We start from the raw sequence: 14,436 nt of genomic DNA, 5'->3' as shown, positions 1-14,436 counted from the left end.
GAGAAGTGCAGGGGCCTGTGGCACCAGCCCCACATGTTTGCCTTTAAATAGTACCTTTACCACCCAAGGACAGACTGCAGATACATCAAAATTGTTGAGGGGAAGGGCATGTGGCCTTCAATGGTATTTCCCAGATAGGGTGTTTAAGCTAGATTTAGGCACCACCTTTACAATATAATTAAGAATAGAGGGCCTTCCTGCTCAACCCATAGGCTCCAACAAAGTGTTACCTGAACAAGGACCCCCTGCTCCAGATGCCCCATTGCCATACCCCTCGAGGTCGTCTCTAACCTCCCCTCTACTCTTTCCGAGCACTGGACAAAGATTACTGAATTCGATACAAGAGGCATTCACTGTGTTAAATGGTTCCAGCCCTAATATGACAGAATCCTGTTGGCTTTGCCTCTCCTCAGGACCCCCTTATTATGAAGGTGTTGCAGTGTCTGGGACTTTTAATAATACCACCAGCCACAACGCCTGTGCCTAGAACATTAAGAACAGACTCACCCTTACAGAGTTCTCAGGAAAAGGAACCAGCCTAGGAAATCCACCAGCTGCTTATAAACATCTCTGTAATGAGACCCTTAAGAGCCCACAGACCTCTACTAACAGATTCCTGGTACCCACACTTGATAAATAGTGGGCATGTGAGTTGGGGCTAACCACTTGTGTATCTACTTCTGTCTTTGATGTTACCAAAAACTATTGCATACTCATACAACTGGTTCCTCAAGTTTATTATCACCCTGCAGGCACCTTGAAGATGAGTTTGACCAGCATCTGAGACGCTTCTGCAGGGAACCCATTTCATTGACCTTAGCAGTCACACTGGGACTCGGGGTAGCTGCAGGTGTGAGAACAGGCACAGCAGTATTAATACAGACCCCTCAATATTTCCATGAACTGAGATCTGCAATAGATGAAGATTTATGAGCCATAGAACAATCTATATCTAAGCTTGAAGAATCACTGACCTCCCTCTCGGAGGTGGTCTTACAAAACAGGAGGAGACTAGATTTACTGTTCCTTAAAGAGGGAGGACTATGTGCTGCCTTAAGAGAAGAATGTTGCTTTTATGTAAATCATTTGGGGGTGATTAAAGACTCTATGAGTAAGCTGAGAGAGAGACTAGACAAGAGAAGAAGAGACAGAGAAGAACAACAAGGATGGTTTGAGGGATGGTTTAACAGATCTCCATGGCTGATTACTTTAATCTCCTCATTAATAGGGCCCCTTTTGATTTTACTTTTGCTTCTTACACTCAGGCCATGCATCCGTAGTAAGTTAGTAGCTTTTGTTAGAGAAAGGGTGAGTGCTGTGCAGATTCTGATGTTACGTCAACATTATCATGCTTTAGGAGGACAAGAAAATCAATATTATGAAGATACTGAAATCTAGTTCTATGATTAGAACTAGCCACTAGAAGAAGTGGGGAATGAAAGGTAGAAATTTTAAGGTTGCTCCCCTAGACAAAGGTTTAGAGTAGAAGAAAGCAAACGGTTGGGCCCTGGAACTGCATGTTCCAGGAACTAGCTGACATAGAATGAATAATTACCTCAGCCGGTTCAACAATTCTCTCCTAGGAACTAGCTGACCATAGAGTTAGATTAAATTCTTGAGAACAATCTTGAGGAACAGGGAGTTTCTCCTTGTGATTTTTCACTGGCATTCTTGATACTTTCCAATGACGCCATCCCTACCCCCTTAGGTTGTGGTTTCTTCCTTTAAATACCCCTTCTCCCAGCTACTCGGGGTCGAACTCCTCTATCCCTGCGTGGGATATGAGTCTTGACCCCAGTGCACTGGTTCCTATCAATAAACCTTTTGTGATTACAGCAAGGATGGTCTCTCGTGAGTTCTGGGGGGTCGCATCATCCCGAGACTTGAGTGAGGGTCTCCCCACTCCTGGGGTCTTTCAGTACCGTGTGCTGTGGCTGGACTTGGTAGTGTATAAGAGTCACCCAGGTGGTACTAGTTTTGAAGGCATGAAAGGGTCATGAAGAGCAGCTAAGGATGGGCACTGTGAGAGGCTGTAGAAGGCCATTGGTGAAGGTGCACCCTCAGTTGCAATTGATAGTCCAGGACTGAAGGGGTCATGCAAAGGAGTTGAGGCTTGGCACCATGAAGAGAGCCTATGAGAGGCTCCTGGTGAAGCCTAGTTGCAACAGAAGACCACAGTGTATTGGAGATGCCAGTACCATGGGCTGATATCTAAGAACAATAGAGGAAGTGAAGTAGATCAACTTGAGTGCTACAGAGAGCAGAGCTGGAAAGTGAAACCAGCCATTTAGAGGATCATGTGTGGATCCCAGACACTGAAACAAGCTGTAACATTGAAGCTGCCTTGGAGAGCCAAAGATGTTAAAGATGCCAGAGCCACAGGCTATCTGCTGAGGAAAGCTGCTAACAGGGAATGGAACTAGCTCAGGAGAAAGAAATTTGTCACAGTCAACAAAGATGAAAAAAGAGTTGAATATCTGAAGACTGCTTTGACATCAGACATGTAGATGACAGAGTTTGAAGTTTGCCCAGCTGGTTGCCTGTCTTAATTCGAGGATTACAGTTAAGTCATTAGATGGATCTCAGAAGAGACTTTGAACTTTTAACATTGTTGATACTGCTATAGACTATGGGGACTTTGGATGTTGGACTAAATGTACTTTTAATTATGCTTTGTTTTGTTATGGCCTCCATATACTCATGTGTTTAAACAAGCCTATGGAGGCCAGGGAGTGGAATGTGATGGTTTGCATATGCTTGGCCCAGGGAGTGGCACTATTAGAAGGTGTGGCCTTGTTGGAGGAAGTGTGTCATTATGGAGTGGACTTGGAAGCCTTCTTCCTAGCTACTTGGGGATGCTCAGTGTGTTCCTGGCTTCCTTTGGGTGAAGATATAGAACTTACCTCCTCCTGCACCATGCTTGCCTGGATGCTGTGATGATGCCATGCTCCTGCCTTGATGATAATGTACAAAACCTCTGAACCTGTAAGCCAGCCACAATTAAATGTTACCCTTTATAAAATTTATATTGGTCATGGTGTCTGTTCACACCAATAAAACCCTAACTAAGACATGGATCCATGAAATATCATCACTGGACTTTGTGTTGAAGACTTGGTTTATAGAAACAGAAATTAATTCCCAGACTGTGTCTATGAGCACAAATAAATCCCAGCCCTCTTATGAGATTCCAGTTCCATTTCTTCCCCTTTCCTTGAATCTGATTTCTCTTGGGTTATCCTGTACTCCTACTGGGAAGTGATGGAGGTACACCTCTCAGGTGGGAGGAACTTCTCAGGCAAAGAGACTGAGGTCAAGTTGGTTTTTTATTCTGTTACCCACTTGTGCCTTTCTGTGCCCTCCATTTGCTATGATATGTTCTATGACCCTGATGTATCACCCAGAACTTTGAATCATGCTCCTGTTCTTTTATCCTGAACACTCCCAGCTCCTGTCTTGTGTTAGCTGGGGATTGGCTTCTTCTATGATTCCAATGGCAACAGAAGAGGCAGGAGATAAATGTGCCTAAGAGGCCTGTCTTGAGTCAAGATGAAACTAATGTTCCAATGATACTGTTTCACTTACTCTTTACAATGTTTTTAATGGATATCAGAGTGTTCCTGAGCTCAGGATCTGGGAAGTGGGAAAAGTGAATCCTAGAGTAGTTGTCTCTGAACTGTTCCCTAGCTCCAGTTGTGGTGCTGTGGACACCAGCACATGTGATGATCACAACAAATAAATAGAGACACTCACTTGGAGAATGGGGAACTTCTTTTGAAATCTCCCTGTGCAAGAGGACTTAATAGTCTGACACTGTTCTAGTTAGCATTTACTGTCAACTTGGCACAGTCTGAAGTTTACTGAGTGAAAAAAGTCTCAACTGAGTAGCTGTCCTTGCCAGGTCTGGATGTGGACATGTCTGTGAGGGATTGTCTTAATTGATGCAGGAGCTTCTAGGCCAATGTGAGCAGCACCATCCATAGGCAGATGATCCTTGGTTGTCTAGGAAAGATTCCTAAGAATAAGTAGTAGAAGAAACAGCAAATGATCCAGAATTCCTTCATTGATTCAAAATGACCTAGACTATAAAGGGAAATGGACCTTCTACTCTCTCCTAAAATCCTCAGGGTGCTTTTGATTAATAATTTTATTTGTATACATTTCAAATGTCCCCCTTCCTGGCCTCCACTCCACGAACTCCCCACCTCATTCCCCTTTTCTTAACCTCTAAGAGGGTGCTCCCCTACCCACCTATACACTTCCACCTCACCCCTTTAATATATCCCTTCTCTGAGGCATCAATCCTCCTCAGTACCAAGTGCCTTCCCTTCCACTAATGTGAGATAAGGCAGTAGTCCTCTTCTACATATGTAGCAGGAGCCATGTATAATCTTTGGTTGGTGGTTTAGTCCATGATATCTATGGGGGATGGTTAGTTGATACTGCTGGTGCTGAAGGGGATTGAAACATCATAGGAAGAATAACAATATTAGCTAACTGGACTACCCAGGGCCTCTAGGGACTAAACCACCAACCAAAGAGTACACATGGAGGAGCCCATGACTCCTGCATATGTAGCAGAAGATCGCTGTATCTGGTATCAGTGGGAGGGGAGACCCTTGGCCCTATATAAGCATGATACCCCTGCATAAGGGGATGCTAGATCAATGAGGCAGGAATGGGTCAGTGGGGGAGTATCCTTATAGAGGCAAAGGGGAAGAGGAATTGGATGGTGGGTTTGCAGAGGGGATACCGGGAAGGGGGACAACATTTGAAATGTAAATAAACAAAAATTCTCAATCAAAAAAGACAAAGCAGTAATGGAATGAGATTTACAATATGACACAGAATAGAGCACATTTGGTGATGTGTAGAATGATTTGTTCTTTGTCGCACTGTGTAATCTCTTGGTGAAATCAATTAATATATTATTTTTAAGCATGAATTAATAAAATATTTAAATAGGTTAAAATGACTACTCTAGCTCATTTCTTGAGACCATTTGCATGAAATTTTTTTCACCATTTTAGTCAGTCTGAGGTAGTGTCTGTCTTTGTTACTGAGAAGTGTTTACTATCATCTTCATGAGATGGAATTTTAGGTCAGAATCTTGCTCTTCATGTGTGTTATGGTATCTAGGATTTGCTGTGGTGGGAGACCTCAGTTTTGATGTTGCTGAGTAGTATTGGTTTCTGTTGTTTATGTTCTTTCACTCACCTCTCGCCATCTGGTTGTCTCTGGTGTTAACTGGCCATGCTATCTATGACTGGATCCTGTCCTTCCTTGTAGGAAGGTAGATCTCTTTGAAGTGTTTTAGAGCAGGCCTTATGCGAGACAAACAGTGCTGTCTCTGGTTAGGAGGGCCTCCTATGATCCTGGTTACAGCAGACTTCCTGTGAGTCAGGCTGTCTGAGGGTGTGGGCAGGTGGGAGCGCCTGATACGCCCTAGGCAGAGTTGCAGAGTTGCAGACCAGAAGTCTGTTTTTAATCATAGCAAGAGGAAGGTTGATTGCTGTCAACTAGTAAAGGTAAACAAATAGAGCTGTTGGACAAATTCACTGTTTATATTTATAAACAATATTTCATTTTAAACTTTGATGCTGGTAGACCCAAAGCCAGGACATAACAGATGCCAGTCTGGGATGAGTTCTCTGAGAGCAAAGGGATGCTTATCAGCATTGTTGCTCAATATGTTGCCTGGAGGTGAAACACAAAGAGAGAAAAGTTGAGAGGGGTGAGGGACAGCACTGAGAGTGGAAGGGACAAAGCAGTGCTGTGGACACAGACTCCAACATCCACAGGCCATGGGATTCAGGGAAGTGCTCCTTCCTGAGAGAAAACACAGATCAGGAGGAGGAAGGACAGCAGATGCTGGTGCTGTGTTGGAGGGGAAGTTCTCCTTTTCAAAGAGAGGACAGTGCAGTGAGAAGAGAGATGTAGGTGTCCTTCACACTTCTCTACAAGGGTATATACCCTGGCAGGGTCTTCTGTTCACAGGTAAGAGTATCAACTCTCTGATGATGGTGGAAAACTCTGATGGGTTGTGGGGAACTCAGAGGTAGGCAGGGATCTCCTAAAAATAACAGAAGTCTGAGATGAGATGAGGTTTTTGCTGGTAATCATGGGGCAGAAGGTATTATGAGGAACAGAGGTTCAGCAGCTTAACAGATATTCATGGACACAACATGAGGAGTAAAACAGAAAAGCCTCAAGCCACTCATACTGGCTATTATCTTCTGAGGACTGACATTTCCAAACATGACAACATGACTCTTCAAATTGAAATCAAATACAGGTAGGCCAGTAACAGTATGTGGACAGAATCTGAATTCAGCCTTCAATTCCCATGTGATAAATAGATAGAACAGACTCCTGTTAGCCTTTATCTGCCTACTACAGAAGTTTGAACCATGAAAGTGCAAAAAACATACTAGACTTTGTGTTTACAAAATACACACATACAAATAATTAAGGAAATGTAAAAACATTTAAATCACACTTGAGTATGATTATTGTCATTAGTTTCAAACCTGGAAACCACGTATAAACCCATGGAAACCCATTTTCCATTGTTTCCTCCCTTCCTTCCTCTCTTCCTTCCTTCCTTCCCTCCATCTCTCCTTTACTCCTTCCATTCTTCCTTCTTTTCTTCCTTACTTTATTCTTTCTTCCTACTTCCTTTCCTTTTTGGACTAGTATCTGAGTCTTTCCTTGAAACTTAAACTTCCAAAACGGTCAGACTAATCCCTGTCCTCACAAAGCCATGGTTCCAATGTACCTGGCATCAGAGTATTCAAAAGATAACATTAGTACCACAAAAAGAACAGAGAAAAATTCTGAAAATGAGAACTCTTTGGAGGAGGAGATCAAAGTGGTATCCTTACACCAAATATGGGGACATGAAATGAAAATCCAGGCAGACACATGAGCAGTAAAACCCTAGAGAGTTAATGGTACAGTGAGAAGCTCTGAGGTAATAGAGGTCATGTTTGTGACTTCCATCAGAAAGGGTGGGTACACACCTACCTACATCCCTAAGCTGAATGATTATCACACCTCCACAATATTAATGGTCTTTCTCTCTTCTCTTTTAGCTTTTCTTTTAACCTCCTGGCTCCTGCCCACCACTCTCCAAGTCACCATTGAATTAGTGCCACCCCAAGTGGCTGAAGGAGAAAATGTCCTTTTTCTTGCTCACAATCTGCCAGAGAATCTTATAGCCATAGCCTGGTTCAAAGGAGTGACAAATATGAATCTTGGAATTGCACTGTATGCACTGGCCTCTAACATAAGTGTGACAGGGCCTGAACACAGTGGTAGAGAGACAGTGTACAGCAATGGATCCCTGCTACTTCAAAATGTCACCCAGAAGGACACAGAATTCTATACTCTATGAACATTAAATAGACATGGAGAAATTGTATCAACAACATCCATATACCTCCATGTGTACAGTAAGTGATGCTTTGTGAACTCTTGTTGCCGGGTGAGTTCATTTTATGGCACACAAACAAGTGTCAGGCCTGGCATGTGCTCATTTCTCCTCTGCATTGTGGCCTCATGTGGGGTTTAAACATTTAGTTCAAGACACAAGTGATATAGAATAGTGGAAATAAATAAGAATCCTTTATTTGACTTCACATTTAAGACGGGTGGAAGCGTGTTAGTTAATTCAACCAGGAATGTTTCCTTGAAAAACACCTTTAGGCACTCAACATTGGGCCTGGTTGAGAAATATATAGATGAAATGAGAGAACCAAGAATCCTTGGCTTCAGACTTCTATCCCAGACTCAACTCCTGATTGTCCTGAAAAGCATTTTATAGAGATTGGATTTTGAGTTCTTGTTTGCAGGGAACAGTGATATCAAGTAGTCACAGTCTTGTGTGGGGCCAGGCAGCGCAATGCTAGTAAACTAATGGTTAGGCTAGATCCCCTGTACATATTCTTCAGTGACTCAGCAGATAAGCATAGCTGAACAGGTGCCCAGGTCATTTATTCTGATGGATTTGTGAGACTTCACATGAAAGTCATGGTCATGGTCATCAAGAGACAGAGGACACTGGTCTTCCTGACAAGTGTTTGTTCTCTAGATTCCACTCAAGGAATTCTCTACTGTATACAAATAGAAACAGGATCTGTGGATTTGAACAGTCCTCAAGATGTTAGCTCCAGTTCCTCCAGTTATTAACAGTGGACAGCATCAGTACACAAAATTAACATCCAGACAACTATTTATCTGAACCAGGAACTTATCTAGTAGCTTGATTCTACCCATATTTCTATTGACCTGGAAATCATGGACACAGAATTCCTAGACCTAATTTTTCTTAACGTGTTTGATACACTGCCAAGAAATAGTAATTAGATTTATATATTTCATTGGGAAATATAGAACAGCTAAGGGGAATCAACTAGATATAAGAACTCCAAGTTATCTCAGAAAGACATTGAGCATAGTAAGCAGAGATATTATACAGCCCAGGAAGCAGGGAAAGTGAGAGCATTGTCATGAAATCTTACATGAGAAGAAGGAGCTGACAGCCTCTTCCCAGTAATCAGGTTGCCTCCTCCCACACACCCATGATGTGAGACTCCTTACACATATGCTCCTAGGTCTTTGTCTTGGGTTAGAACTCTGGTGACTCCAGTGAGGGTATATCTGTCCCCTTCACCACAGATCACTCAGCTGTTATCCTAGAAGCTACACAGACATCTTTGTCACTTTGTTGAGAGCAAAAATCCATCTTTCTATATCATTGAGGACACAGGGCAGACTGGGTACACTGCTGAGTATTTGTGGGTACAGTTATGCAGGCTTTAGTTTTTGGTGCTGACAGACCAAGACCATGATATACCAGAGGGAAGCCCCAGGGCCATCCTCTATTCCTCCAGTTCAGGAGGATGCTCATTAGCTTTGATGCTCACTCCATATTCTAAAGTACTGAAATAAAAGAACAAGAGAGGGAACAGAGGCAGAGCAATGTGTTTTTAAGAGAACCACCCACAGTCTATGGGAATATGAGTGGTGTTCCTTCCTGGGAAGTTCAGTTCAGAAAGGGGAAGGACAAAAACTTGTGAGCTATGCAATAGTAGATGTGCCACATAAGGAGGACGTATTAGGCTACTGAGAACAAGGAGGCATTCTTGTATCCCACTGCAAAGGGTGCACCACCTATCATAGTCATGGAAAATGAAAGTTGACAGTATGTGAGAGAAGAAGACTCACCTACTCTCTGCAGTCTTCTGAGTGGCATATGACATGAGAGGAGTCTTAGGGTTTGTAGGAAAGAAGAGACAGAGTGGTACAGATGCTCAGTATCAGGAAGTTTTCATTGAACAAGAAATAGTAAGGGCCAGGAGCACATTGTTCTTACACAAAGTTAATCACCAAGACCACAATATTTTGAACACTAATGTTCTCAGTTTGACATCTGAAATTAAAAAAAAATCAAGCTGGGTGTTGTGACATGGTTAAAAGGATATAGTCGTTTCCTTCATTGTGTGAAAAGTCGAGACCAATGATCCGAAGTCCTCTGACCTCCATCTAAGCACTGTACCCTGCACCCACCCACCCACACTGACACTTGCTGTTGTACTCATGCTCACATACAAATAAAATACACAAATAAGTGTAAAAACTTAAAGCAAATGGAATGATTCAATACTGTATTTCAAAACCTATGGATTTCATAAATAAATCTATGGGCATACAGGGTCCTGCAACATTTTTCATTCATTCATTCTCCATATGTGTATAATTTTTTTCTAGGAAGGATTAAAAAATAAAGCAAAGCACATTTATTATGATGTCTTGGTCCTAGTGGACTGGAAGCTAGATTAATAAAGAAAGCTAGAAGGTGAATTCAGGTATTGACTGGAACCACAAGGGGAACAGAAATGTAACAACAGAAAGATTCAGAGAGACAAGAAACAGGGTGAGTGGAGAACAAGGATGTGGAGGCATCATGCCAACACCAACCTATTCTAAATGTGAGCAGGGATCTGAGGCTAGAGAACAAGAGCCATGTTAACAAATGAGGAGAGGGTGCCATACAGAGAAAATGACAACTGCTGGGGGACACAATGTAGGACAGGGAGACACCACATACCTTGGCTGAGCAATGGACACATCTCAGGACTCAGGGCCTCATATTAAGCTGCCAAGTCTGGCATGGCCATGGCAGGGATGGCATGGCATTATTCCTACCCCTGGAACAGAGCCTCTATGAGTCAACGTTGATGTGGGTGTAAAGCTTGTGTGTGTGTGTGTGTGTGTGTGTGTGTGTGTGTGTGTGTGTGTGTGTGTGTGTGTGTGTGTGTGTGTGTGTGTGTATTACTCATGTTCTTCCTTCAGGAACTATTCTCTCTGCCAAGGTTATTGGAAAATATTCTTCCTACTAAGGTTAATGACTTCATGATAATTAGAAGCAGCACAGGTTTGGGAGGTGAGAGTGTGTTTCCTTCTCAGCAAAATGGTAAGTGAGATCTTCAGGGCAGCCCTTAAGAATGGGAAAGAACTCTGCAAAACACAAGTTCAAAAATATATAATTTCTCAACTATGCAAAATAAGGATACACTTGTATAAGGAGCTTCACAAATCTAAAAGAACAGAGACAGCTGCACTATAAGTCAGTTTGTCAGAAAGATACTAAGGAAGGGATAGAGATTTAGGGAGTATCAATTGAAGGGCAAGATCCCACCTAGGTAAGTGTTTGTGCTTACAAGGGCAAGCAGATTCCTGAGTTCAAGGCCAGTCTGGGGCAGAGGGAGTTTAGGTCTAGGCACAGGGTATGGTAAGAATGGTAATTTCAGGGTGGGATCCCACCCAGCAAGCTTATTGTCTGTGCTTCAAAGGCAGATAGATCTTTGAATTCATTTGCAATGTAAAAATTGCTTGCTGTATTTTTCTAAGAATCAAGGGGCTAGAGTCATAGAATGCTGATTTGTGGGATAATCAAAATGGAACCTGGAATGAACTGAATAATGGAATGAACCTGGATTGGCACTGAATAAAAGACCAGGCTTTGATCTTTTCTCTTTTTTTTTTTCCGGAGCTGAGGACCGAACCCAGGGCCTAGCGCTTGCTAGGCAAGCGCTGTACCACTGAGATAAATCCCCAACCGCCAGGCTTTGATCTTAAAGAGATGAGCTATCCTGGGAGTTTTTAGAAAAGCAAGAAAAAGCTGTATTGAGCAGAATAGAGAAAAATGTCTGAAAAGCTGTCTCAAGAACATATGACATCAGCTTTTAACCCACAATTTGACTTTGAGACTTCTGTTTCGTTGCTCTTAGATACCCCTTCCTCAGAATTCCTCTCTAAGCTGAGGCTGGTCTTGAGACTTATCCAAATAGAAATGTTCTAACACTGATGGATCTTTTTATTTCCTTCTAGCCTTCTTTTGGACCTGTGGACCACTTTCTCCCTCTGTCCAGTTCACCATTGAATCAGTGCCACCCAATGTTGCTGATGGGGGAAGTGTTCTTCTAGTTGTTCACAATCTTCCAGAGAATCTTCGAGCCTTTTTCTGGTACAAAGGAATGATTGTGTCCAGGAATCTTGAGGTTGCAAGACACATAATAGCCACTAATTTAAGTGTTCATGGGCCTTTACACAGTGGTAGAGAGACAATATACAGCAATGGATCCTTCATGTTCTACAATGTCACATGGAAGGATACTGGACTATATACCCTACGAACTCTAAGTAGAGATATGAAAACAGAATTAGCACATGTACAACTCCAGGTGGACAGTAAGTAATTCTCTGTGATAGTTTAATACACTGTGGGGCTTAAATAGACAGGGCTGTCATACCTAGCCTGTGCCTGTCTCCTGTCTTTACTGTGTTCCCATGTTAATTTTTGAGTGAAACACACATGTTAGAGTTGGTACGAAACACACATGTTAGAGTTAAATGGTCACAGATCAGACTTTGTCCTCTGACTCCCAAACCCCATCAAGGAAGACCTTGATAGAAAGTAACTCAACTAAATATAAGACTCTTCTTAGTCATGTAGGACTCTAGCCAGGCATTTGAGGAAACCATGGCAACCTCAAGGAGAGGTGAGCACCAGGGGGTCCTTAACCCTGTCATCTTTCCAAGGCTGGACTAAAGTGACCCTGGGAAGCATTGTCCTGAGATTTAACTTCTACTTTCTCTCAGAGGTGATAAGGAACATTGTTGTTTTTGTTTTGTTTTGTGTTTGGCTGTCTATGTCAAATTTGGGTATTTATTAACTCCAAACACGTGAGTTTCCCAAACAAAACCCAGGAGCTGATGTAGGTACCGTAAAAGAGTGCTGTTTAGTGGCTTGGTCCTCATGCCATGTACAATCTTCTGTTTTATATCACTCATGTCCTCTACCCCATGGGTAGAACTGCCTGTAGTAGACTGGATTCACCCATATCAAACCCCAATTAAAAAATATAGGCTAGCCCACAGGCCACTCTTGTGGTGACATTTTCTTTAAAAAACAATTTTGTACCGATTCTTTGTTAACTTCATATCATATGCTACAATTCCTTTCATACTCTTGTCCCTTTATATTTGCCTTTTGCACTTGTAATCCATCCTCAACAGAAAAGAGGAAGAACAACAACAAAAGTAGATGAAACGAAGAAAAATCTCATCATGGAAGCTGTAGTGTGTCATAGTGTCTTATAGTATACCCTTTTGTCCTTACGTGACTTGTAAATGTTTGTTGCAATGAATCACTGGTTTGGTTTAAGGTCTGTATATTCTGCTATAGTATCAATACTGCATTTTCACTGGGACTCCTTTCAGATATCCTGTTGTTGCCCTGTGTCACAAATATCCTGCTGTCTTGGATCATCAGGACTGGTCCCTTTATGTATTCTAGAAGTTCATAGATGTTGAGTTAGGCCAACTCAAAGACCTGGATCTGAGCCTGGGTAGTAGCTGAGTTGGTCATCCCACCAGCTCTCCCTCAACCACACCACCAGTTCAAGCTCTCCAGCACTGCCTTGGCAAGGTCAACTCTCCTGCTCTCAGTCCCTTGGGGCTGGATCACCAACACCCACAGCCACGCTCACACTCATATCCACACCACTAGAACCAGCTCTACTTTGCAGCCCAGTTGAGGTTCAAGGCCTGTTATCCCAAACACTGTAGCCTTTGAGGGGCAAGGACAGTTCTCCAGATCTTCTGGCCTTTGGGGCAAGTTCTCTGCCTGCTGCAGGCAGCAAAGGTTGTAGGGGGAGGACATCTTTCCTTTTCCCATACCTGGTGGTGGCATTTTCAATTGAGGCCTTGTCTTTCAAAGGACTCTACATTGTTATAAGTTCACACAAAACCAGCTAGCCTAATATCCTAGCCTTTTCCCAGATCTCAGCCTGATCTGAAGATCAGTTTGCCACTGTTCCTTATTCAGACGCAGTTCTGTAGGATGCACAGCAGAGTAGCAAGGACATCTAGAAGGCGATGTTAGGGGTTGATTGGAGCCACAAAGCAAACTAAAAACAGAAAACAAAAAAGCAAAAAGTGGAAATCTGGGGTCCATATTCAGTGGAGGCATCATCTCAAACCCCAGGGTATATGAATGTGTACGTACAGTGGCTGACTGAGTGCATCACAGGAGCAGACATGTAGAAACTTCCATGAAGAGAAAATGACATTTTCAGGGGCACTGAGAGAGTGGACAAAGTCATATTGTTAACTTTGATCAAGTGGGATAGACACACCTAAGTTTGCAGCTCTAGGCAGAGTGACAAATTTATATGCTTAGGACAGAGGTAGCCATCTTTACATCAAGCACCATGATCACCAGTTGATGATTCTTTCTTTTTTCCTTTCCAGCCTCCCTTTCTACATGCCGTAACCCCATCACCTTTTCTCAACTCATGATTGAACCAGTGCCACAGTATGCTGTTGAAGGAGAAAGTGTTCTTCTCGTTGTTCATAATCTGCCAAAAGGTCTGCAAGCCTTTTCCTGGTACAAATCAGTGTATGGGGCTGACATACTGAAAATCACAGAATACAGCAGAGCCATGAATTCCACCACATGGGGAAGTGAACTCAGCAGAAGAAAGATTGTGTACACTAACGGATCCCTGCTGCTTCAGAATGCCACTGAGAAAGATGCAGGAATGTACACACTTGAAACTTTAAGCAGAGATTTCAAAATTGAAAAAGCACAGGTGCAGACACGCCTCATGAAACCAGAAGAGACTGCTCTCTGCACACATTACTGATTCCAGAGGAAAACACCGGAGGCCATCTGAACCCTGGTGCACGGAGGCCCCGGAAGAGGCGGCGTAGATCTTCCTGGTTGCTGCCACCGAGGAGAGCCCGTGGGCAGAACCCCATGAGCGAACTTGAGCCTTGGGACCACAGGTAAGACTAACTTATTCATGCAAGTGACCTGCCTGGTGAACTCAAGGCACAGGTCCACAAGAACAGCTGAAAACCTGTAGA

At 42.9% G+C, this 14,436-nt stretch overlaps 1 protein-coding gene across 1 annotated transcript in view; it reads left to right on the top strand.

The window, feature by feature from the left end:
* The first annotated feature begins 5,766 nt into the window (after positions 1 to 5,766).
* The window catches only part of LOC116893347 (carcinoembryonic antigen-related cell adhesion molecule 3-like), a 10,572-nt gene continuing 1,902 nt past the window's right edge, over positions 5,767 to 14,436 (top strand). Inside the window, 4 exon segments of the mRNA XM_032895155.1 lie at positions 5,767 to 5,997; positions 7,095 to 7,454; positions 11,395 to 11,754; positions 13,819 to 14,192. Coding sequence (XP_032751046.1) covers positions 5,805 to 5,997; positions 7,095 to 7,454; positions 11,395 to 11,754; positions 13,819 to 14,192 — 1,287 coding nt within the window. The 5' untranslated portion in view covers positions 5,767 to 5,804.

The sequence above is a fragment of the Rattus rattus genome, chromosome 2, assembly GCF_011064425.1.
Source record: "Rattus rattus isolate New Zealand chromosome 2, Rrattus_CSIRO_v1, whole genome shotgun sequence".
Classification (NCBI taxonomy): domain Eukaryota; kingdom Metazoa; phylum Chordata; class Mammalia; order Rodentia; family Muridae; genus Rattus; species Rattus rattus.
Note: the sequence above shows the minus strand (reverse complement) of the source record. Positions and strands in the feature narration are given on the sequence as shown.